The sequence below is a fragment of the Liolophura sinensis genome, chromosome 4, assembly GCF_032854445.1.
Source record: "Liolophura sinensis isolate JHLJ2023 chromosome 4, CUHK_Ljap_v2, whole genome shotgun sequence".
Classification (NCBI taxonomy): domain Eukaryota; kingdom Metazoa; phylum Mollusca; class Polyplacophora; order Chitonida; family Chitonidae; genus Liolophura; species Liolophura sinensis.
This window is the reverse complement of record NC_088298.1, coordinates 10,710,231-10,737,733: the sequence shown is the minus strand read 5'-3', so window position 1 is coordinate 10,737,733 and position 27,503 is coordinate 10,710,231. Positions and strand designations below refer to the sequence as shown.

At 37.8% G+C, this 27,503-nt stretch overlaps 1 protein-coding gene across 1 annotated transcript in view; it reads right to left on the bottom strand.

Annotated features, from left to right (window-relative positions):
- LOC135464660 (outer dynein arm-docking complex subunit 2-like) overlaps positions 1 to 27,279 on the bottom strand; it is a 38,162-nt gene extending 10,883 nt beyond the window's left edge. The window contains exons 1-19 of the mRNA XM_064742146.1: positions 27,163 to 27,279; positions 24,926 to 25,200; positions 23,601 to 23,773; positions 22,696 to 22,945; positions 21,056 to 21,162; positions 19,676 to 19,818; positions 19,059 to 19,175; positions 18,217 to 18,440; positions 16,258 to 16,317; positions 15,594 to 15,750; positions 15,134 to 15,280; positions 14,417 to 14,626; positions 13,725 to 13,958; positions 12,754 to 12,864; positions 12,152 to 12,367; positions 9,367 to 9,548; positions 6,795 to 6,909; positions 3,682 to 3,870; positions 600 to 821 (exon numbers count right to left, since the gene is read on the bottom strand). Coding sequence (XP_064598216.1) covers positions 600 to 821; positions 3,682 to 3,870; positions 6,795 to 6,909; positions 9,367 to 9,548; positions 12,152 to 12,367; positions 12,754 to 12,864; positions 13,725 to 13,958; positions 14,417 to 14,626; positions 15,134 to 15,280; positions 15,594 to 15,750; positions 16,258 to 16,317; positions 18,217 to 18,440; positions 19,059 to 19,175; positions 19,676 to 19,818; positions 21,056 to 21,162; positions 22,696 to 22,945; positions 23,601 to 23,773; positions 24,926 to 25,155 — 3,087 coding nt within the window. The 5' untranslated portion in view covers positions 25,156 to 25,200; positions 27,163 to 27,279. The remainder of the gene's footprint in view (positions 1 to 599; positions 822 to 3,681; positions 3,871 to 6,794; positions 6,910 to 9,366; positions 9,549 to 12,151; positions 12,368 to 12,753; positions 12,865 to 13,724; positions 13,959 to 14,416; positions 14,627 to 15,133; positions 15,281 to 15,593; positions 15,751 to 16,257; positions 16,318 to 18,216; positions 18,441 to 19,058; positions 19,176 to 19,675; positions 19,819 to 21,055; positions 21,163 to 22,695; positions 22,946 to 23,600; positions 23,774 to 24,925; positions 25,201 to 27,162) is intronic.
- Between the last annotated feature and the right edge of the window lie 224 nt (positions 27,280 to 27,503).

Genomic DNA, 27,503 nt, shown 5'->3' with positions numbered 1-27,503 from the left:
TAAAATGTGAATTCAGTGTATGAAATTTGATGATGATGATGATGAGGCCGAGTTGACATGAATCAAAAATATAAAGCTGTACATTCCAGCAAAGTGGTGTGACTCATAATCAAAAATAAAATACTCTCTGATGACATTGGTTTTGACAGTTTTGTGCATCCTAACTTTATCACAACCCATATTGCAAAGCAAGTCGGCAAATGTGTGCGTTGTGTAAGCTAGTGGTGAGAAAATGTATCCTGTATGTGCAAACACAGTAAAAGTACTGTCACATCTGTCAGTCGAGTTCTGGAGACATTTCTAACACCGCTACCAATACACGGTTCCTACTTTTCCTTGAAGGTACTTGAATTATGCTGAAAAGTTTTCAGGTCCTTGGAAATTTTGTGCCGCGGTCTACGTCAGTGAAATTTTTTAATTTTTTAATATTAAATATCATACTGCAATAATGATATACAAAATGGACTGATAAAAAAGTCATCAAAATGGTATCCCTTTATCTCTACATAAAGGTCGGTACTCAAGCTGAATAGTCCTTGAAAATGCTGGAAAACAAAGGACATTATGTCCTTGGAAGACTTTGGAAACCATTTTCTTACCTTGACAACTCCAGCTTCATGCATGGTGATGCAATTCTCTGGGTTCTTGGACAGCTGGAACAGAGCACGGGCCGTTGACCTATGAACCTGCTTATCCTTTGACCTCAGATATTTGACCAAAGGAGCCACGGCGCCATGGTGACCGAAAGAGACACGATTGTTCCCCCAGTTACAGCATCGTGCAATCGCCTCTGCCAAATGCCGCCTCAATTTGTCATCAGTCTGTTAAAAAGTGAAACACATTGCGTATGTTTGAACCCTGAAAGCTCATACTAAATACGTTCTTCCTACAAATATTTTTTTTTTTTTTTAAATTGCTAATTAACTTTCACAGAACTTACTTCGCTGTGTACAGATATGCACACTTTCATACTTACGACAACACTAGACTGAGCAAAAAAGGATATACCAGCATTGTCAATCAATTCTTATCACAAATAGCGAGAATGATCCATGTTAAACCATTTTGTGACAGTTGTGGTAATATTTATCTATCTATTCCATTGGTGCTTTACTGGGTACTCAAGAATATTTCACAGAGAGGGAACATCATAGTAATATGAATGACAACAATTAATCATATTTGTTTCAAATTTTCCCTTCAAAGTCTTCACAGAAGTTTAAGTTACACAGATTGTTACTAAAAGGGATCGAAAAAAAAAAGAAAAAAAGAAAAACACCCCCAAAACAGGATAAAGATAAGCCTACAGCTGGATTTACTTCCACACTAAAATTCATGCAGACAAACTTGTGCACAAGAAAAAATTAATACGCCCTGCTCTAGAGACAGAAAACCCACTCAATGTGCATAAACAGATCAGGAATCTTGACAGAAAAGTGCGCTAAAATTCACGATTTAAACCTGAAAGGTGTGACTCCATTAAAAGGGCAAACCTGATATTTGATACAATATGATATTCCAATCCTTTAGCTCTGGGCTAGAGGCAATCACTATAAATTCAGTTTATTTTTTTTCAAGAAGAATTGAGCTTCACCATGCTTCATAATTAAGCATTCAACCTTTCTTATCATGCAGGCATCATTGCTATGCACAACATGCAAAGTGCTAGTGTTAAACAAATAATGTGGAACAATGTAGTTCAACTGGCTCAAACCAAATCTACCTTCAGTCTCCGCTGCGTGTATATACAGGCACATACAGACAAATGTGTTTTTGATGTAGGTTATTTCATATACATAAATACTACATCTATATATGAAATCCAGGATGAAAGCCCCACGGACAAAAGCCCCATGGACAAAGGCCCCGCGGACAATGGCCCCATGGACAAAAGCCCCGCGGACAATGGCCCCACAGACAAAAACCTTAGCAGACAAAAACCTAGGCGGACAAAAGCCCCGCTATCTTATTTAACTAATAAAACATGACTGACAGTCTAAAAACATGATGTCAAATACTTGTTCACAAGAATTACATATAATGTGGCTCTGTTTGCCATATAAAATGTTGCCATCAAAACGTATCCCCTGTCGGGCACTCAGGTTCAATAGCTTTTTTCTCATAAATTTTGTACACATACATTTTCAAAACATAAGTTTATCCTCCGAAGCATATACCATTAGACTCAATTTGATTGGTTCAATTTTTTCAGCTGGGTAGACTAGTTACAGCTTACTATGATTCACAGTATCACCTCGCACATGCCATAATATATGCTTTTTGAACTGATTTACAGACACCGTGTAGAGTTTTAGTTGTTCCCTGTAACAGATGTATTTGGAAATATAGATTATTTAGAAATTTGAACCACATCTTATTTCAGTTTACTAGAAAATATTATTTTCGAATATGACAAAGAATAAAAAATAAAAATCTATTTTTGTAAGTTTCTGTGTAATTTCTGCTTTATAAGTACAACATGGATGTATATGATCTAGTACAAATTATTTGGAACCATAAAATTGCAAATTGCAAAAGCTGACAAATTTACAAAGGTGAAATTTTTGAAACCCAACAGTAAAATATCCATTTCATAACAGCGCAATTGTTGCCACAAAGAGCAAAAAAATTGGTTTTGACTTCATTGTTTTTACTCTGACTTGTTTATTTTTCATGATTTTATGTATACCCACGGACATATAGGCCTATATTGCTAAAATTTAGTAGTAAAAGAAGCAATAAAAAGGCACATTAAACATATTCATAAGAGCTGTGTTCTAACAGGAATGAAAGTCTAACACAAGCTTCCACAGCAATTGTTCACAATATCTGTGGATTTGTTTTGTTTTCAGAACCTGGAATGGAGGTCAAGCATTCTGTATAGCCTTAAGAGAAAACGGCTCTTTACGATTTCGACCGAAGCAAAAAAAATTATTAACACAAACTATTAGATTACATGCTGTTTGAACGAGTAAGAAGGGTTCTACGGCAAACATGTATTCAAATCTGAAACATCAGTCCACGTAGAAAGTTTCAATTTTTTTCAAAGAAGCTATCAATGTTGTCATTCACGGTATATACTCTTAAAGTTGATGGAGGGGCTTTGTCTGCCCGGGCTTTTGTCCACATGGCTTTTCTCTGTTCCCCTATATATCACAGTTTTTTATCGTGTCATTACATAACACAATGAAATTAGTCTGTCTCCTAGAGAGCCTATTTTAATAATGACACACAACAGGAAATCGAATATCTAACTATGTTTATGTACTACACCAACACTATATGTCATGGCAATAGAGGGAGAAAGATATATGCTTTGGTTTGCTTATTCATACACAGAAAAATTCTCACAAAATTCACATCATAGATAACTGTAACAGCTTAACTATAAAGTTTACTGATACAAATCTTAAAGAAAGATATATATATACATATATATGATGATATGTAAATTAGAGAAGGTTCAACACCTCCTTGCATGGGTACTATATTTGCTTCAAGATGCAAGGTGTTGTTGAACCGTCTCTAATTTACATATCATGAGGGAAAAGAATAATTAAGACATAATAAAAATGGAATGCAAATGACACTTGATGCAGATAAGCAACGATTAGCAATCATCAACAGAATTATTCACTACAAAGGGATGGTACTGTATCAGATTCAAGAGAGGTAACTCACTGTATTTGTCAGTTTGGCGAGCATGGGTACTACCCCGTGATCAGTGATGACGGCGAGGTTCTCTTCATCTTTGGCGATGTTTGCGATTGCTGCACAGACACTGGCCAACACTTCCTTGTGCTCTGATCTTAGCAGGCTGACGATCAATTCAAGACCCCCCACAAATGATCGCACCATCTCACCAGCGTCCTGCAAGAAATATGGCAACAATGTTAGACCAATACGCTTGAACTGCCCAACTCAATATGTCCAATCATGACAAAATAAGGGAATACCTTATGACAGTCAACTTTTATACATGGCGCTGCAATATGATAAATGTCCATTAAGATAAACTGATCAGAATAAACCACAAATTCACCATGAGAGTCTCATACAAGAAATTGAAAGATGTGTCATGCCCATAAAGCACTGGAAATACTGGTAAACAGAAATATAAATTCCTCGAGACAAAATTTAAGTTGTGTTCCAGATATATACATTCCATATATTGACCAAGATAAACTTCATGTTACACTAACCGACATTCTTTAAACAAAAGAGTTGCCATGAAATACATTTTGTGACTTATTTCCACAAATGGTTACTTTTTCTGATACTGACAGGTAATAAATAAGATTTACAGAAATGTTGAATGCTTATAATGGCAAGGCTAGCAGAACAATCACAGTTTTTTTTGTTTTTTTTTTGTTGTTAAATAAATACACAGTGGCAATTTCATGGGTTTTAAGCGTGGAAATATAGTTTCTATATTCCTCTGGTTGTAGCAATTAAAATGTAATTACAAGTCGACAACAACAGTTTACATCAATGACATGCATACGTATACTTCTCTCAACGTTGATGTGTAATACATCTGTGACTGTATTAAAAAGCGAATAGCTTAATGTATACGTCTCTACGTAAGTTTCTGGTTTAAGTTAATATCGTAAGGAAGTCAAGCAGCAAATCTTCCCTTGAAAGCACCAATTATGTAGTGCAAGTGTGTACTGACGCATGCCACAGTGAATATACGTAGGCTATGTGTAAATAGTGCATACAAGCTATTGTACAAGGAATTGGTGAAATCTTCCCAATTACAACAACAACGTCTTGACTTGTACAGGTATGGTTGTTCTACCTAAACTTTTGTGTCTGGTGAGTGTTTCTCATAGGCTCGTGAATTAATTCATATGGAAAAAAATCAAAGTTTTCTTGCACTTTTACAGACGGCACATGCTAGAAGAGCTTTATGCATTTCATTAAGGAATCAATTTAAACCTTGTGTACAGGTAAATTGAATGTTTGAACGCCCAGAAGCTGATTCTATCCCAGGTCTGTGTGTGTTATTAAACTATGATCACATATCACCAATGTGAGTTCAAGTCCAGCTCATGCTGGCTTCCTCTACGGCCATAAGTGGGAAGGTCTTGCAGCAACCTGTGGATGGTTGTGCGTTTCCTCCCACCATAATGCTGGCCGACGTCGTATAAGTGAAATATTCTTGAGTGCAGCGTTAAACACCAATCAAATAAATAAATAAATAAATACTACTGTATGTGTACTTTCATAGGAATGGAACATGTCCAAAAATTTTTACTTTCCTCGGCACAGATTCTACATTAATCCCATTGTAATAAATGACTACAAAATGTCTTTGCAACAGTTGTTGTTGAATCAAATCATCTGTGTACTGTATTATTAACAACCGATAAAAAAAATCTTTAAAAACTGAACAAGGACTAAAATTAATATTTAAAAAAAAAAAAAGCGAGAAAAAAAAACAAAACAAAGCAATTAATTAAAATATTAAACTACTGATCTACTGGTGATCCCGATGAGACACAGAAATACAACAGTGCTGAAGGCAATTCCGTTAACGGTCCGCACAATTTCCATCAAAACTTACGACCCTAGGCTCTGCCTTTAACTGTTCAGACATGCTGCTACCTTCCATTTGTTTTTTAATTGCTTTTAAGCGATTTGCTTTAGCAGTTTCTTTGCTGTCTTGGCTGGCTGGTTTAGGTTTTGCTGTTACAGTTTTACGACGGGGAGCGACGAAGCGCGTCCTGATCGCCACCGGTGGGTTCTGGCTTTACGACAAAGCAGACAAGCATGGTATTTATTCTCTCTATTCTTTAAATGACTTAAAGATCAATATTTTGAATTTTCCTTCAAAGCTTAATGTTTCCACTGGCTGATTCATTGCTAAACCATCCTGAGAGTTGGCAAGTAGTTTTCAACATATTTTTTTGTTTCAAAAAACCGTAACCATGGTACCCAACATTTATCTGACTTATTAACAGTTATACTTGAAGCCCTCTCATACATAGTATCATACTCCCTGTATACTCCCAAATATGAAAATGAAACTATTAGTTTACAAAAACAGTCTACTCCATATCCACATTTATGTTTTATTTATTTTTATCATCTGACTTTTTGTCTTCTCTTTCTGTCATAAACAAGAAATGAGCTATTGTCTTAAAAGACAACTGCAATGTGCTGCCTGTTTTAGAATCACCTAAAATTGAACCTTCTGATTAAGCACAGAGTATCTAGTGTATTTCAGAATTTATTTATTGTTCTTTGTGAACTGAATTTACATGTATGGAACCAAAAAATCAAGTCTTTAAATGAAATTCATTGTGTGAAGAACCATATGTGCATGCTTTGCAGTCTTATTGGATTCCAATAGGAACATTCGCCGCTCATGTTTGTCACCAGAATTGTGAAAAACACACCTCAAAATTACCTTTCATCCAGTGAATCTATTAGAAACTCATTAAATCTTTTATTAAATAACAGAACATGACCATACATGCTTTAACGTATCCTCAGCATGTATGTGGACCACGTGTATGGAGCTTTCATTAAACTTCAATGTACAAGCTCTTTTACATTGAAAAAAAAAGCATCATATACCGTCATGGTTCCAACAATGTTTTATGCATTTAAATGCCTTTTTCTGCATGAAACTATCACAAAGTAAGTTGTCCAATGGGTAGAGATCGGAATTAACAAAGTCAACATTAGTGTGGGTTAATGCATCTATCATTGTGTCAAACCACTCCAAACTTGTTTGTACACTGCATACTGATATAAATATGTACGGACATGAGTTCAAATCTCACCTTGGCATTTTCAATACATGGGCAGATGGCCCAGGCGGCACTGGCTTGTACGGCTGGGTTCTGGTTCTTCAGGAGTGACCATAGTAACCGGACACCATCCAATCGATCGATAATGCTGAAATCACACACCATATCGAAAACCTTGAGCACCGTATTTCAACTAAACTAAAAATGCACTAATTCAGAAGCACACTATTAAATAAAGGCCTTATAATGATAATTCTGATGTCAACACTTAAGTTTTTGTGATAAGAAATTAATCAAAATTCTCCCCCCCCCCCCAAAAAAAAAGGCCCTAAATAGAGGTGGATGAATCAATTACAATCAAGCAAACTATGTCACCTGAAAATAGCTTAATCTTAGGACAAATACAGTAAATCAGTTAGAGGAATGTACATATAGCTTAAACAAGTTTGTTTTAACACACAGAAATAAATGTGCATGTTACAGGATATTGGGTCAACTGTAAACTGCACTTTGATCATCGATGTCTTGCAGTGTATGTGCACTACACAACCAGTTTTCCTCTAAAACCTTACAGTAAAGGCAGGAGTGATCAACAGGCTATGCAGCTTTATGCCCAAATTGCTTTGCCAGAAGTATCTCAGTGGCAAAGCCCTATTATGAACATTTCATACTATTCATCTATTTATCTGATTGGGGTTTTATACCATGCTCATGCATATTTCACTTATACAATGACAGCTAGCATTATGGTGGGTGGACACCCAGACCTTCCCACACATGACTGGAGAGGAAGCCAGCATTTGCTGCACTTGAACTCACTAGTGACAGGCTCTCAGGTCATAGCTCTGCACGAGGCATTTAGAAGTCCATTTTTAGAAAAGAGACATAGACATAAGCTACTTGAAAGCATGTGGGTGTCTAGTTTAGCTACATATACCCACAGGGTTATGTCATTTGGCAGCTTTACTATGATAAGGTTTCAGTATCAATATTCTGTGTAAATATGCACAGCTAATGTCGTGCTAAGCCATACTCATTCATTCATCTGATACTACATGTATATATCAGGAGTCAAATCTCTCATAAGCTGTAGCATATGCTACCACATCCAACATGTAATGCAATAAAAGTCCCGCAATGTTTTCATTGCCCATAAAGGCAATTTCGATCGGATACCAGCCTAGGTAATCTTCAGGGTAGATCTTTTTATACACATCATCTGCTGCAATGTTTTGAATTAAAAAGTGAATTTATTTTATTGGATTGAATGAATTGAATAATACAAAAATTGACTCAGCTTTGAAACCCTCCTGGTTAGTATCCTGGGAGAAATGGGCTTCACAAAAGCACTGTATAAATTGTGAGCTCTAAATGGTAAATTACCAAATATTTTGTACATGACCAGGTTGTTTGTTTTGTTTGATTCCGTGAGTTCTATTGATCTTGGAAAGGTGTTTTCAGGTTTGTTTGGAAGGTACAATGACATCCTGCTGGGAACATGTAAGTTTCCATCCCCAAAATTCTATTTTATGACCTTTAAGGGGCACAAAATTCTGGGTTATTACTGTAACTGTTCATTTATGAAGATATTACTTTTATCTATCCAAAGGGAACAATGTTCTTGTGAAATGCCAACAATTTGTGTCGGGCACAAATATGAAAACACTACAGATCTACTGCTTGTATACATGAGTATTGTGCAAAGCTGTCGAACTGTGAATCACAGGCTGGCAGGCTGGTGACTTCAGGCAAATCACAAGCTGTGGCATATGCAGGGTACCGGGCAGTTCATCAGCTATTGTCCGGAGGCGATTGTGTTTGTAGAGGTAAAGCAGCGTTGACATGCTCAAACTTTCACAGCTGTGCTTTAGTATTGATTTCTGAGGCTTCAATACCACCTGTTGGTGTCTCAAGGCAGGTAATTTATTAGCAGGTTACCGGGCTATCTCCCCTTAGTCTGTTTTCCCTGTTAGGCTCGCAGAGTTATCTCCCTTGATCCTGATTCATGTTGCAGGCTATTTCTGTACTACCGCACAACAGTGCTTTCTACTTTATATTCAAGTTGATGTAGCGCACTGAACTGATCTTTCTATGTTTACACAGATGTTTACAGTTTATGTCTGGTACATGTACTAAAACCCAGGCTACTAAAATATCAATAAGGTGCAGCTATAAGTGACATTCCAAAATTAACAGAAGTAACAGTTCATTTTTCAGAATTTGTTTGATTGAGTAAAATGCATTTGAAACATTGGATTGATGCATTTTCTGACCACACTGTAACCACACGGTCTGCTATACACATACACAATATAAAACATTCATGAATTCACTTGTACAATAATCCACCAAAACAATGTATGCGACATCATCGGTTCCAACAGACCTTTTTGGAAAAATTCTAAATGGATTATAAATGAAATAAGTGTCTATTTATGACTGGTCATTCACTTTGACACGTTCAGTGATTTCTTTGCTTTCAAAAGAATTCCTCCTCTTTTAACTTATTGAATAACACATTATTATACATCACACATAAATCAGTTCAAACTAGAGAGAAAAATTAAGTTGGCAGAAATAAAAACTGTACAACAAAGATCCTTACACCATATTTTCTCCTTCTTCAGCACACTCCCCGACAGCCTTAGTCACATTGACGAGCAGCGCCTGGTTTGTCCCTGTGAGGAGATTGACAAGGGGAGCAATTCCGCCAGCCTTACGTATAGCAGACCTGTTAGGTGGGTCCTTAGCCATCTCTCCTAGAGCTCCTACCATGTTGACCAGAACCTAGATAAAGTAAACAGTTGTGTGCTGTAAATGGGTGACATCATTTTACACTGGGACATCACCCTGTTGTGATGACGTAACGTGAAACTGTGTGTTGTGTCCAACGATCCATTGCCGTCATTACAACGATCCATTACCCTCATTACAACAATCCATTACTGTCATTACAACGATCCATTACCACCATTACAATGATCCATTACCATCATAACAATGATCCATTACTGTCATTACAACAGTCCATTACCGTCATAACTGATTTCCCTCCTCTGCTGGACATTGCTGAGCTGAGGGACAAGTGAAGATGTTCACATGCATGTGACCTTCAGCTCTCAGAAATGTGTCAGTCTCCATTCACAGAATACTCATTACTACAACTGACAGATCCTAAATTACCTAAAATTTCGTCCGTGATTGAGTTGCTCATTTTGAGAAAGGTGTTTTGAGGTTTGTTTGGAAGGTAGGGTGATATGCTACTGGGAACGTGTAAATTTTGGCACAAGAGGTAATATCTCATGACATTTATTTGTCTCCAAATATGCCCTTTTGTGGTCAAATTTTCAGGTCATTTAGGGTACTCCCTCTGCCTCAATGCTGAGCCGAGAGACAAACATGCGCATATTTACAAAGCTTTCAAACTGTATTATCACTACACTCATTACTGTTGTCACAGTAATCATAATACTCACTGTAATCATTGACTAACTAATGGCTGGGCTGAGAGATGCACAAACATGGCCTCTTGCTCTCTATATTGTATCCTCCTTCATTATACTCATCCTTACTGCTATACTCATAATACTCATTGACCTACTAATGGCTGGGCTGAGAGATGCACAAACGTGGCCTCTTGCTCTCTGAATTGTATCCTCCTTCATTATACTCACCCTTACTGCTATACTCATAATACTCATTGACCTACTAATGGCTGGGCTGAGAGATGCACAAACATGGCCTCTTGCTCTCTATATTGTATCCTTCTCCATTATACTCATCCTTACTGCTATACTCATAATACTCATTGACCTACTAATGGCTGGGCTGAGAGATGCACAAACATGGCCTCTTGCTCTCTATATTGTATCCTTCTTCATTATACTCATCCTTACTGCTATACTCATAATACTCATTGACCTACTAATGGCTGGGCTGAGAGATGCACAAACATGGCCTCTTGCTCTCTATATTGTATCCTTCTTCATTATACTCATCCTTACTGCTATACTCATAATACTCATTGACCTACTAATGGCTGGGCTGAGAGATGCACAAACATGGCCTCTTGCTCTCTATATTGTATCCTTCTCCATTATACTCATCCTTACTGCTATACTCATAATACTCATTGACCTACTAATGGCTGGGCTGAGAGATGCACAAACATGGCCTCTTGCTCTCTATATTGTATCCTTCTTCATTATACTCATCCTTACTGCTATACTCATAATACTCATTGACCTACTAATGGCTGGGCTGAGAGATGCACAAACATGGCCTCTTGCTCTCTGAATTGTATCCTTCTCCATTATACTCATCCTTACTGCTATACTCATAATGCTCATTGACCTACTAATGGCTGGGCTGAGAGATGCACAAACATGGCCTCTTGCTCTCTGAATTGTATCCTTCTCCATTATACTCATCCTTACTGCTATACTCATAATACTCATTGACCTACTAATGGCTGGGCTGAGAGATGCACAAACATGGCCTCTTGCTCTCTGAATTGTATCCTCCTTCATTATACTCATCCTTACTGCTATACTCATAATACTCATTGACCTACTAATGGCTGGGCTGAGAGATGCACAAACATGGCCTCTTGCTCTCTGAATTGTATCCTTCTCCATTATACTCACCCTTACTGCTATACTCATAATACTCATTGACCTACTAATGGCTGGGCTGAGAGATGCACAAACATGGCCTCTTGCTCTCTGAATTGCATCCTCCTTCATTATACTCATCCTTACTGCTATACTCATAATACTCATTGACCTACTAATGGCTGGGCTGAGAGATGCACAAACATGGCCTCTTGCTCTCTGAATTGTATCCTTCTCCATTATACTCACCCTTACTGCTATACTCATAATACTCATTGACCTACTAATGGCTGGGCTGAGAAATGCACAAACATGGCCTCTTGCTCTCTATATTGTATCCTCCTCCATTATACTCACCCTTACTGCTATATTCATAATGCTCATTGACCTACTAATGGCTGGGCTGAGAGATGCACAAACATGGCCTCTTGCTCTCTGAATTGTATCCTCCTCCATTATACTCACCCTTACTGCTATATTCATAATGCTCATTGACCTACTAATGGCTGGGCTGAGAGATGCACAAACATGGCCTCTTGCTCTCTGTATTATATCCTCCTTCATTATACTCATCCTTACTGCTATACTCATAATACTCATTGACCTACTAATGGCTGGGCTGAGAGATGCACAAACATGGCCTGATTATACACATTATCATTACATGCTTTACCTTTGACTGCTGGTTGGGCTAAGAGACAACCATATAGACGTATACATGGCCTTCAGCTCTCAGAGTTGTGTCCTTCTCCATTATCATTACCATTATTGACCTACCTCCTCTGGCTGATCATTAAGCAGAGATACGAGAGTATCGATGGCTTTCAGCTCCTGGAATCTTGTCACGTTTTCGGGGCTGATCGAACACTTCCAGATGGCACCTGTGGCTGCAGCCAACAGCTCTTTGTTCTCATTGTCACCTAGGAGGGTGACAAGGGGGTCAAGGCCACCGTACTGTCGTACCAGGTCACGGGTTTCCTGATCCTCAGCACACTGCAATGTACAGAACAGCATGATTAACGGAATAAGTCTCCAGCTCAAGCCAATATAACCCTTGACCAGGAAATGATTTATTTAATAACTCCCCCGAAAGAAGTTGTGTTTGTTCTGGTCTTCATTTGTCTGCGTGTCTATCTGTCTGTCAGCAAAAACTTACAGAAAAATTGTCAGGCAATGTTCTCACACAAACTAACCAAAATTTTATCATTCATAAATTATTTTGGGAGATGTTTTCTGTTTGAAATACAAATGGTGGAGAACCCTAAGAACATTTTCATAGTGAGCTCAGGAAGTGAGCATCACACACACGCACACGCACACGCACACGCAAGGGGATATAATAGAGCCAACCAGTTAAGCTTATTGCGGAGTTACCTCACCTTGAATATTGCTGAGGCACAGTGCATCTGTAGTTCAGGTGTGTTTGTCTTTAAGTTCTTCACCAGATCTTCCACCATTCCCTCTGTGCGAATAGCCAGTCTGTAGCTGGGCTGTCATCAACAACAGGCAGCATGTTACTAACAGGTGACAACACAATATAAGACATGAACCTGAATAAATACCTCTTTAAGAGACATTTACAAGTTGACAGAGAAACATAACAGGGTTTGCATATGGATACCAACTTTTCAATGTAACTTCTTATACTGCTTGTTTGACAATGATGTTTTACAGTACATCTACATGTTGTAAACTGAAAAATATGATCTTACCCATCATTCATATACCCGTGACAAATAAATACGACTTAATGGAAGGAAAATTGTATTACCTGATGTACTCAATATACATGTACATATAAAACCACCACATTAATGTATTAAACAGGAATGTTTTTATTTCTGAAAGAAAATGCTTCAAGATTTTCAAGAATGATGTTCAAGGACTCAATTAGTAAATTAACACCTACACCTATATATTTTCCCGGGATTTGTGCCAAATTAAACTCAATTTCAAGTCCTTTCATGGCCATGAAAACCAAAAATTCAATAACTTACAGGGGTTTAAAGGACAAGTGCATGTTGTCAGCTAGAACCATTATACATACATTATGTCAGAAACAATTTTATGCTACGGTCCATAGAACTGTATCGGATTAAATATAGGGATGAGACATAGACAAAGTTGAGCAACTGACTCACCCTTTCCACTGAATTTCAATTTTTTTCTGTTCATAAAGCTAAATCTGAAAGTTTTCTGCATGCAACTACAAAAGTTTTCGAAAAAGTAAAGATTTAAGGAATTCCTCAGGAGGAAGGATCTCTTAAATGTATAAAGCCCGTAAATGTTAACGAAGATGACTATGGGTATGGATTTCACTGATGGTATTCACATCCCCTGGGGTGCTCACCTCTGTAGCACACTCCTGCAGAGTCCCCACCACCGGGATCAGCATGTTCTCATGGGTGGACTTGAGCAGTTTAGCTAGGAGTGGGATAGCGCCTGCTTTCTGCATGGACTCCTTGTTCTTCTTACTCTTGCTGCAACTCCAGAGCGCAAGCGCACCACAGCGCGCAACCTCCACATCCTTCTCCAAGTCCTGCGTTGTCAGGTTTGTCAACGATGCACAGTCCAACAAACCAACCTTCACGGAAGCACATAACATGTGTATGAGTCAATAAGAGTTACTTCCCTTACTACAGAAAAATAAAATGCACCAAAACTAATTTTTATATGTTTACCTTTACATTTTTACTTTTTCAAATGTCATCACACAGTAATTCTGACATACATATCCTCTTCAATGTTTATATATGATGGTATTACTTCATACCATCACTGGTTTACAAAGTAACCTTCTTAACCTATTATGACTGTGAGTGTAGAGAAAACAGCAAGTTTTACTTTCAGACTGAGAAACTACCAAATCTCAGTCAACTCCTTTGATGTTTCCAAAAAAGATTAGGAAAAGGACTGGGTCAAAATAGCTGATAAACTATCAAGTATATCCAGAGGATGAAACTGTAAAATGCAATATTTATATCAACTCAGAATATACACGGGAAAATCTTTTGGACTGAAGTCCTGTATCATGATACTTACCAGTTTCTTTATTCCTCCATGCTGTCGGACCGTGCGTCTTGCTCGTCTAAACTTGGCAACATTTGCGATTGTTTCAGCAGCCAAACATTTCAGCTCCTTGTTGGGATCTCTCAGGATTTTCACCATCGTCTGAAGACCACCCAGGTCAGCAATAGCTCGGCGGATTTGAGTATTCCTGGAGATTTCTTTCAGGATTTTAAGAGCTCCAATCTGACAAAAAAAAATAAAGTGACAACAAGCATGTCAAAAATACACTTAGGATTCATGCTGACATGAGGATTTATTTGTGACTTCACCCACAACTTCTTGCTCTGCATTCTGTGCAGATTTCAAAGACGCTTACACTGATTACTTTGTGTTTAACACTGTAGTTAGGCCAGATTGAAGTCACACATAAAGCAAATAGCGATGATATCATGGTAGGGTCGATCTGCCAATTTTAACATGGAGTGGTATATAGAAAACTTATTAAACAGCATTAGTTTGATCTTCTGAATTATGCTCCTGGATCAAGTTTTGGTGTCAGATATTGCACAAATAATCAAATTCTGTGGATGGTTTTATTTAAACGTGAAAAGATGGGTGGAAAAGAAAAAGCCCCCAAATAGTGTGTCACTCTGTTACTGTAACAATGTACCAAGAAAACTGCACACTGACCTGACATAGGTTTGAACTCAAAGCTAAAAGGATGGAGGCTCACTGCCAATACCGACTCACCTTGCACTTGATCTCCTCAGTGTCTAGCAGGTTGATGAGGACCTCAAGTCCACCCACATCACGGATGGCAAGCTGACAGGTCTCCTGGGCCAGGTTAAAGTCACGCATACAGCACAGGGCAATGATCGTGGCTGTCTGGTTACCTCCCTTTAGAACAACAACAGCAGACAAAGTTAAACAAGTACAGAGTTGGCGACATGTACATGATGCTGGTTACCAGAGTACCACTCGAACCCATGACCAAAATTTGTAAAACATGGGAAAAATGCCAAAAAAAATCAAGAAATGTTTATCAAAACCTTCGCTGCACACAAACAAACTCACAATGACACACCAACCTATGGTCAAGAGCAAATCAAGATGTCCCATATTGCATTCCCCTGGGAGCATAAACATACGCTTGTCATATCTGCCCACTTTATTTAGCCACTAGCGTCAAAGCTGATATGTAATATCTTACCTTGAGATACTTGACGAGTTTCTGGATCTGCCAATACTCTGAGGGCAGGTCAGCATTGGTCTCGCTGCGCCTCTCTACAGCCTCTTCCTCTTCCTCGCTCTCCTCGGAACTCTCGCTGAATGAGTCATCCATGTCATTGGGCGTCTTACTCTTGGACCTGAAAGTACATATCACACACAAACACTGATGTGAACTTCAGCAAAGTTTAGCTAAGCAAACTGTTTTAAGATTAAGACTATATCTATGACATTTTTCTAATAATGGGGCCGGGAAAAATTGCTGTAGCATATGCAGACGGACAAAATCTTAAGAGCTACCCAAATTCTGAGACAAAATTTTTAGAACTGTATGAAAGAGGAACAGAAATGAACCTTGATTTGGTTAAGGAGAAAACCAATAAAAAAAACAACCAAACATTTGGTCGTTTGAGTACAATTTATGTGAAGTGAAATGAAAATATTTCTACCTTAACATGAAGAAATAAGAAGTTATATTACACAACAGCAGTCTACGGTTATATGCATCTTACAATTCAGCGCAAAAGGAAAGGTCTGCAACAGCTCACTCAGTTCACTAGCGTCTCACGCGTGTAAAGGGAGATAATCGCCATGGGGATCAGGGGGAATTACTACCTGCCATGAGGGGATACAAAACAGACACTCACCTTTGAGATGTTCTCTTTTTCACTACCACCACTGTCTTTCTTTCATTTTTCTCTTCTGTCCTATATCAAAAATAAGAAAATGTGTTTGTTAGATTAATCTTATTTCAATTAACTGTTGTCAAAATTACATTTCAATCCACAAATTGCTAACATGACAGAGCTGGATAAATTTCCTTGAACATTTTTTGAATAAAGAATTAATATCAAAAAAAAAAGGTTTATTTACTGAAGTTAGTAATTACGCAAACCTAAGTTTCATAAGTTTACGTGGTCATATTAGGTTCGGTAAGTTGGTCCTTATACACACTTACGTGGTGGGAAATCATATTAGCTTTGTATAACTTGGACATTATACACACTTACGTGGTGGGAAATCATATTAGCTTTGTATAACTTGGTCCTCATACAGACTTGCGTGGTGGGAAATTATATTAGCTTTGTATAACTTGGTCCTCATACAGACTTACGTGGTGGGAAATCATATTAGCTTTGTATAAGTTGGTCTTTATACACACGTGGTGGGAAATCATATTAGCTTTGTATAACTTGGTCCTCATACAGACTTGCGTGGTGGGAAATTATATTAGGTTTGTATAAGTTGGTCCTCATACACACTTACGTGGTGGGAAATCATATTAGCTTTGTATAAGTTGGTCTTTATACACACGTGGTGGGAAATCATATTAGCTTTGTATAAGTTGGTCCCCATACACACTTACGTGGTGGGAAATCATATTAGGTTTGTATAAGTTGGTCATTATACACACTTACGTGGTGGGAAATCATATTAGCTTTGTATAAGTTGGTCCTCATACACACTTACGTGGTAGGAAATCATATTAGCTTTGTATAACTTGGTCCTCATACACACTTACGTGGTGGGAAATCATATTAGGTTTGTATAAGTTGGTCATTATACACACTTACGTGGTGGGAAATCATATTAGCTTTGTATAAGTTGGTCCTCATACAGACTTACGTGGTGGGAAATCATATTAGCTTTGTATAAGTTGGTCCTCATACGCACGTGGTGGGAAATCATATTAGCTTTGTATAAGTTGGTCCCCATACACACTTACATGGTGGGAAATCATATTAGCTTTGTATAAGTTGGTCCTCATACACACTTACTTGGTGGAAAATCATATTAGCTTTGTATAAGTTGGTCCTTATACACACTTATGTGGTGGGAATTCATATTTGGTTTTTATAAGTTGGTCATTATACACACTTATGTGGTGGGAAATCATATCAGGTTTGTATAAATTGGTCATTATACACACTTATGTGGTGGGAAATCATATTAAGTTTGTATTAGTTGGTCATTATACACACTTACATGGTGGGAAATCATATTAGCTTTGTATAAGTTGGTCCTCATACACACTAACATGGTGGGAAATCATATTAGCTTTGTATAAGTTGGTCCTCATACACACTTACGTGGTGGGAAATCATATTAGCTTTGTATAAGTTGGTCCTCATACACACGTGGTGGGAAATCATATTAGCTTTGTATAAGTTGGTCCTTATACACACTTACGTGATGGGAAATCATATTAGCTTTGTATAAGTTGGTCCTCATACACACTTACTTGGTGGGAAATCATATTAGGTTTGCATAAGTTGGTCCTTATACACACATGGTGGGAAATCATATTAGGTTTGTATAAGTTGGTCCTTATACACACTTACGTGGTGGGAAATCATATTATGTTTGTATAAGTTGGTCCTCATACACACTTATGTGGTGGGAAATCATATTAGGTTTGTATAAGTTGGTCATTATACAAAGTTATACTTTGTAAGATTCCATGGTTGGAAAACCTTTCAGGCCTATATAAATTGGTCAATGTACAGGTTATGTGTCATATGTTTTGGGAATCATTTTACGCTCGTATAATTTGGTCATCATACAAGCTTATTTTTCTGTTGGTATAACTTGTCCCTGACACGTACTGTTTGGATTCTTCCATCCCCAAGTTTTTCCACTTCAGAGACGGCTCCATCTTTTTCTGCTTCTGTGCCTTGTGTTTCTGGGTCTTGTCGCGGTCAGTTTGACTGTCGCCCTGCTTCCTGCTCGTCAGCTCAGACTGATTGGCTCCATCACCTTCCTCGTCGTCATGGAGATCTCCCATCAAGACAGCAAAATGCTCCTTCTTATCTTCTTGAACCACAAAATCCTGCATGGGATGATACAAGTAGTAATCATGTTTGTTTAATTCTCTGTTTAGAATGAAATTGACTTTAGACTGGTGTTAATGTCAATTTTGTCACTTTAAATGTAAACTGTCACTCTTCACAATTTACACTAAATGACCTAAAATTTCGCCCATGATTAAACTGAGGATTTTACCTGATTCTGGGAGTTCTATTTATCTTCGAAAGGTATTTTGAAATTTGTTACGAGAAGCAATATTTTGTGACATTATTTGCCTCTAAAAATGCAGTTTTTTGGGCTAAATTTTAGTTCATCAACAAAAAATGCTGACTTAAAGCCGAAGACGAACTCAAAAAATAAATTCAAGCTTAGCTGTAGTCTCGTTGATCAGAGGCTGGTTTTATAATTTATTTATTTATCTATTTATTTATTCAAATGGTATTTAACGTCATACTGCTACTCAAGAATAATGGTGGTTACGTTTATGGGTGGAGAAAACCAGGTTTACATTATTATGACTTAAATTTGAGTTTCCTTTTAACACTTTTGAAAAAAAGAGTGCAATTCAACTTTAATTCACACTTAATCATACTGCGTTTGATTAAAAATTTCCTGAAGAGTTAAAACCCATGAAACTGACCTGTTTGTCAATCCTCTCAGCAAAGTTGGAGCTCTGGTCCTTGAGCAGGGTGACTAGGCTCTTGTAGTATTCACTGACTTTCTCGTAATCCAGCTCCTTCTTGTCTTTGGCAGGACCCTGTAAGCAGGCAGAAAAAAAGATAACATGACTTTTCTGGATAATGAATGGAGAAACCTCAATGTTGGGATATGCTAAATGGGTAACTGGGCTATTTATAGTGTACACAGACAGGTGTGAAAGAATACATTCTATGGTAAGCTACTGTAAGTCACCTCAAGATTTATGGTTGCTACCAGTAATATCGCCGAGTGGCATTAAAAGAAAAGACAACAAATAACATAACCTGATTAATTTAGGAAGAGGAGTTTAAATAAACCACTGATACTTTCTTTCAGATGTGTTGGGTAACTCTATAAATCTCTCTTCAACCATGAATTTTTATGAGAACATGGGGTGCTCCATAGTAGAGCCTCCGGAATCATGTCCAGTCGCTCCTATCTCACTCAAGTTCCATTTTTGGATTTTTTAGTATCGAGTCTCCCCATCTAAAGATAAGATAAAGGGGCGATTATTGATCTGTACTATATCACAAAAACTGCGAACTTTAAACCACCAACCTTGATGAGATGGTAGCCACTGGTGTTGGCTGTGACATACAGGGTGTTCATGTCATGTGGCTTGACACTGATGTAGCTGATGTCACCGTGGACCTGTCTCCATGGAGGGGCGCGGCATGAGTTCTGGTAGATGTACCCAGTATCTATGGAAACACAGAAGGGTAAGGTGAAGGGTAAAATAAAACAAAACTGGCCATGCACAGGAATTCAGGATGTTTATTTTTTTTTTATTTATTTATTTATTAAAGTGCGAATGATCGAGGGTTTCCCCCCCCGGGCTCTGCCTGGTTTTCTCCCACCATAACACTGGCTGCTGTTGTATAAGTGAAATATTCTTGAGTACTGCGTAAAACACCAATCAAATATTTATTTATTTCATATAATATTTCAATAATATGACAACAGCTTGCATTATGGTGGAAGGAAACTGGGCAGTGCTCGGGGGAACTCCCCAACCATCCACAGGTTGCTGGCAGACCTTCCCACGTACAGCCAGAGAGGAACAATGTCTAACAGAGGCCTGGCTATTGTTACCATATAGGGCATAACCATGAGATGACATGTTTCACATTTGTAGTAATATGTACCTTTCTGGTGAGTAACTACGAAATTTAGAAATGCCTACTTGTACATCAATGGGAAAACACATTTCAACTTGATGGTGCGAGTCCGTCATTGGGAGACTGGAGGATGAGCTACACAGGAGGTCCAAATGACAGCAGAATGCATCGTTTTCTTCTGTGACATTGCAGTGTGTGTGTACTCCATGTATATTTCATGAGCACGCATACACTGATAATTGTGACGTAATAAAAGGAGGAATCAATGAGCTCACAGTTTGTTCGATCTTGATACAGGCGGGAAGGAGTTTTACGAGTTCCCCACTGTTAATCATATATCTACATCTAAACCATACAGCAAGGCTTCAGTCATAATGTTAGCATTCATGCACACAAGTGTCAAGTGTTTTTGACCTCAAATTCCGCCTCCCGAAAAACCGCTCTTTCATTATTCAAATAAAGGTCAAAAAACATTACTTTTGGTGTGGAACCTTCCAAATTAACACACATCAAAATGCTTTTGTAGGACAAACAGATCTTAAGAATCAGAGAAAATCGGCATTTCAGTAGTCATGGGTGAAGTTTTTTGGGCTGTTTACGGCAAATTCCAAGCAGAAGTATTTAATAAGAACATTCCAAGAAACGTTTCTTCAATCCTTGTCCCTGAGTTGCTCATAAAATATGGCTTTAATAATACTTTAATAATACTGCTTTGCTACATGTAGGTACAGGTTTGTAGGTACAAATTATACTGTTACATGTATGTGTTCATTGTTGCCTTAATCATTCCATAGTTCACTTACATTTAATTATCTCTTACCAAAATAATTGATTTCTTCCAGAACATATTTGTCTTCATCATAGCCTGACATTTTCTTCAGATTAGAGACTTCCTGGTCCACAACTTGAGGGCTTAGACGCACTTCACTATGAACAAACAGACAGACACATCAACAATGAAAGGACAGAAGGAAGCAAAAACATTAACTTCTTCAAGGCTGAGAGCTTCCCATCAAACAAGCCAAAAATTTATCAGACATGCTATGAAAAAGGATACCACAGGAACTGTGATGTAAAACTGTGAGTTTCTTCACATTAACTATTATTCCTGGGTACAAAAGCAACATTAAAAGCAACATAAGTATTTCTTGACAAAGCATGATCTGTGGATATGTATCCATGATTATACAGGGCATGTCTTAACTGCATGATCTGTGGACATGTATCAATGATTATACAGGGCATGTCTTAACAGCATGATCTGTGGATATGTATCAATGATTATACAGGGCACGTCTTAACTGCATGATCTGTGGATATGTATCAATGATTATACAGGGCATGTCTTAACTGCATGATCTGTGGATATGTATCAATGATTATACAGGGCACGTCTTAACTGCATGATCCGTGGATATGTATCAATGATTATACAGGGCATGTCTTAACTGCATGATCTGTGGATATGTATCATTGATTATACAGGGCATGTCTTAACTGCATGATCTGTGGATATGTATCAATGATTATACAGGGCATGTCTTAACAGCATGATCCGTGGATATATATCAATGATTATACAAGGCATGTCTTAACAGCATGATCTGTGGACATGCATCAATGATTATACAGGGCATGTCTTAACTGCATGATCTGTGGATATGTATCAATGATTATACAGGGCATGTCTTAACTGCATGATCTGTGGACATGTATCAATGATTATACAGGGCATGTCTTAACTGCATGATCCGTGGATATGTATCCATGATTATACTGGGCATGTCTTAACTGCATGACCTGTGGATATGTATCCATGATTATACAGGGCATGTCTTAACTGCATGATCTGTGGATATGTATCCATGATTATACAGGGCACGTCTTAACAGCATGATCTGTGGACATGTATCAATGATTATACAGGACATGTCTTAACCGCATGATCTGTGGATATGTATCAATGATTATACACGGCATGTCTTAACTGCATGATCTGTGGACATGTATCAATGATTATACAGGGCATGTCTTAACTGCATGATCTATGGACATGTATCAATGATTATACAGGGCATGTCTTAACTGCATGATCTGTGGATATGTATCAATGATTATACAGGGCACGTCTTAACTATTTAGCTGTCACAAGGAAGTGTAAGTGTTACTCTCTCTGTCGGTTGGTTGGTCGGTAAAATTTAACATGTCATTCACGTAATTTCTGTCTTGGGTCATTCACTCTATGAGGGACCTGAATGTCAAATAACATTAACTTTTTGTGCAATATTGCTGATATTACGAGTTTGGGCTTAGTTTCTTCTGATTTCCGAGGTGTAACAGTCTAAGCATTCTTCCATGCCTTCAAAATAGCCAACACGAAGTGATGCAATGGGCAATATCTACTCAAGCGCGAACTGCAGTTTACTCCAGGCTTTACTGTCAGTCATATTCAAACCATACCTAGAGATCCTGGCAATCGATTGGTTGAGAAGCTGCTCGTCCAAACGTAAGAGAAGAAGCCGCATGTTCAGGACTCGCTTCTTCTCTGCGATCTCCAGTGCAGAATCGCCATCTCCTTCCTCTTTACTTTGCCGAGCCAGATTCTCAATCTCCTTTGTTATTTCCTCAAAGAATCGAAACAATGCGTTATCCTCTCCTGCCACTGTGGCAAACCTCTCTCCGCAAATGTTGGCCACCGGATCATTATTAGCTGTAAAAATCAAACAAACTTGGTAAATGACCTAATCTTTCACCCATAAAAGTGCACTTTTAGAGGCAAAGAAATGTCAAAGAGTATTACTGTTGGTCCTCACACTCACAATTTAGTATTCAGTAGGAAATGATATGAGCATCAGTGTAATAGGTATACTGTATTTTCACAGGGATAATGTGTATACTATACATAGATAAAGGAAATCTTAATGGGGTTAATTGTAAAACGCTTCCCGTTTGTATCAAGACAGTCCAAAACCGTTAACTCATTTGTTCTTTCCTTTATTACATCACAATTATCGGTGTATGTGTGCTCATCAAAACATATATGAAGTACACACACACAACAACGTCACAGAAGAAAACAATCCCCTCTACTGTTGTTTGGACCTTCTGTGTAGCTTGTCATCGAGTCTCCCATTCAGTTCATTCATTTTTCAGATGCCGATTTGGTTCACCATGAAAATTTAACAGACTGCACCTTAGCCAAAAATTTCACCTAACTTAAACCTGTGCATAATACTTTTTCTGTAAACTTGCTGACTGACAGAAACAGAAGGAGTGTCTGTGAGACAGACAAACTGTCAGACAAATAAACACCAGTGAAAACATTATGTCTCCTTTGACAGAGGTAATAAATTGTAAAATCTTACACTCCAGACAGGCTCTGAGCTCTTTCATTTTCCCATCCCCACTGGAGCGTAGGATGTTCTCTGCAATCTCCATGGTGCTCACACTCATCTCATAGTCACCACCAGATTTCTTCAGTGACATCAACGGCTCACTTGTTTTCTCATTTGTACTCTCGGAGAATACATCTGATCCCCTGAAATTCAGATAAAAACTGAATGTCATATGTAGGTAATAGAAATTTACTTATGGCCTCCAGGCACATTGTGTATTTTTCTGTTTTGTTAATTATGCTTTTGAGGGCCTCCATGGCTCAGTTGGTTAGCACGCTAGCGCAACGTAATGCCCCAGGAGCCTCTCACAAATGCTGTGAGTTCAAGTGTAGCTCATGCTGGCTTCCTCTCCTGCCGTAATTGGAAAGGCCTGCCAGCAACCAGCGGATGGTCATGGGTTTGCCGCAGGCTCTTCCTGGTTTCCTCCCACCATAATGCTAGCCGCTGTATAAGCGAAATATTCTTGAGTACGGCTTAAAACACCAATCAAATAAATAAATTTATGCTTTTATTTAAAAGTTTCATAAAGCTGAACTCATTGAGAGCAGTTTACATTCATAATTATTCATTATTTGATTCAAGATTAATGAAAATCAACTAAATTAAATGTTGACTCCACCTGACTTACCTGACTCCACAGGTAAATAATTGAAGTATGTTTAATACTGTACTCAGGACAACAATATTTCACTAATATAATGACACTCAGGTTTCAGGGTGGGGGAAACAGAGCCTAGGCAAACATCCCAGAAAAACCCCACTTATATATTATACATTAAGGCAGACAGCATAATTGTGGGGAAAGTTAATAATAGAACAGGCTAAATACTACATAAATGCCCCTATGATAATTTAATTTACCAAATCAACTATGCAAAATTTATTTGATTCTTCAGTCTTTTTAAAGAGTTAACTGAGTTACATGTACCAAGCATGCCAAAGGACATACGTAAATTGCCGCCAGTTAAGTAGCACTTGGATGCCTATGTACTGAGGACTTTTATCTCTGTTTTGGTTATACGTGGAATTATTTAATTATTCAACTGTAATTTAACAATCTGTGTTCTCTGTACACACTGAATTCTTCAGCTACACAAAGTTGGACAGGTCTGTGAATGGAGAAAATCGGATTGCCAGAAGAAACCCACCACCCGACCTTGTAGAGAAATTTGACACATCCCCTGACTTCAAGCCACAGGTTAACCAGTGAGAGCCTCTAAAGAGATATGCATTAATGACACGCAACAGGCACATGCTTGAGTGGTTAAAAAGAAAACAACATGCCGTAAACCAACCTCTCATTATATCCACTGCCAGAAAACTGTGAAGGTTTAAGATTGCTATGCCATGTCAGTGGCTTCTTGAAGATGAGCTTGGCTTCCTCTGGGTGCTTCCCACTGAACCCCTCCAGGAACTGGAGAATTGCGTTAAGAATGTCTTGGTTTATTGGGGTGAATTCCAGCTTCCCACCTGACCCGTCTTTGGCGGATGTCCATTTTGCTGCCCTCTGAAGGGTTTGTCCCATGATTGATTCTTAGTTATGTCCAGTACCCTCTTCACAAATAAAGTCCTGAAACAGATAATTTAATATGTTTGAATATTTACTCCACCACCTTCTGTCCTGAACTGCAAGTAGACTCCTTGCCAGTGACTGTTCAGACTTGCTTAGTGTAATCCACTCAAAGCTACAGGCTGGGACAAATTGACTCTTCAACTTTTGCATAATCAGTTTCAGAATGTCAGCCTGTTTCGTCAATTTATATGCCTGGTTCTTCCAGCAATTCTTCTTCACACACAATTAACATGAAGTCTTTTGAAGTAAATATCCGTTGTTCTAAATACAATTAACAGTCTCACCACTGATAAATGCATTATTTAACAGATACAGGTAAAAGTGGTGTGTTAATTAGGGAGTAATTAGTATATCCTCATACTGGTACGTTTTCATGTATATAGTTTAACATGTAATTACTGGTAAAATAAATGCACAAGTTCTTTATGAGTTAAGATAATTGGAAAAAACAGGGAGATTACATAGAGCTAACAGAAAAGAATGATTTGGAATTGAAAATTAAAAATTAAAAGTAAGTATGTAGGCTAGCCAGCCACAACTATTTACACATGACATATCTAGCTTCCCTAACCCAGTAAACCTAATTAGCAACAAGAATAAAATTCATAAATAAGTCATTCAGCTCACAATCTCATAACGATTCTTGCTGAAGTCCTTGAGGTCCACATATTTCTAGTGAGGCCATATTAAAAATATGTGATTTGGGCATAAAACCACTGACCCTTTACGAAATGCCGAATTCTAAAATCCTCCAAATGGACAGTGACATGTCATGGAGAAATTATTTCATTACTTTGGTGTTACAGGCATGTAGCCCAATGTATAATCCCCAAGACAGAAGAAATGTTATGCTATGCTGATATACATGTAAATGGGATAGATGATGACAATGAAACACATAAATTTAAGTATCTGCATTTCTAAAATTATGTGAACTCCACAAGCAAACCTTCATAAATACTTCGTTTTATATAAAATATGGGATTTGTAAGATCTGTAAGTTTATAGGATGACAACAATAGCAGAATCTGCTGTTCATTTGCACATGTGACATTTTAAAAAGTGGGTCAAAAACAAACTAACACCTCTACTGGTGTCACCCGACTCTTTAAAATGTAGCTATGGGAAAAAAAGGAAAATTAATACACACCTTTTCAATTAATTTTATGGATATAGGTCAAATCCTGGCAGACTAAAATTGTACTTGGAAACTTGGCAAGCTGAGGATTTATGGACTGTCTTATGCATACTGTGCATTTTACTGGATGCAAGTGGACTTACCGATGTGTGGTATACATTTTATTTAAACATATGTTGTCTTTTTTGTTGTTTATCCAACACCTTAGAAGTTTTCATATACATGTGCCACAATTAATGTGTATGACCTTCTCAAAATGTTACTAAACATATGCTACGCATGCGAGACGGATTTGTGTTAATTTGTTATATTTTGTGCGTATCAAGCTTTACTATAAACAACACCTAATAAACGGATCATATCACCAACCTGAAGGAAGACGGGAGTACTCCACCATACATACAATACGACTGGATGAAACGACCGTATATTTTGAACGATTTGCCAAACTTTTTTGGATGATTTCGTTCTTGGACGATTTGAGCATACTCCAACATTATTATGTTGAGCAACTTTGGTGTGTTAAGGAGAACAACAAATTAAATATGGTAAATATTTAACAATATTAAAACAAGAAAAGTACTAAGTTATTAAACAAAAGCAGGTATAAAATAGTAAGAAATAGCTGGCGTAAGAAATAGCTCACTACGGATGATGTAGGCATTCCATAGCAAGGTTTTGGAAATTGCAAAATGAAATTTATCACCCGTCGCTGAAATTCTTAATTTGTTGTTGTTGTTCATGTAAACGCGCTGTCGATCATTCAATTTCAAATCGCCTTCCCTCTTGAAATCGAGAATAGTGCATAGATTTTGTCTTACCTCGCTTCTTATTTCCTTCGTTCCAAATGTGTGAAGAACCGGTGGTAATTTACAGTTTAAGTGGCTCTTCTGCCAGATGCGAGTTACTTTTGTCGCGGACAACCGTAGATGGACGGTTGCTAAGGACAACACGTACATGCATGCGAGTAACGGTATCCAAGAAAGGGGAGACAAATCCAGTACTATTCGAAGAGTATGCTCCCTTGATATGAACAATTGCGTATAGCATGATGTGTGACGGGTAAACTGCATGTTACAAACTTAAAAATGATTTTTTTTTATTAAATTAATTTTTACAAAGATTCACTCGTTAACAATGAAATCATCAGTCATTGAAAAAG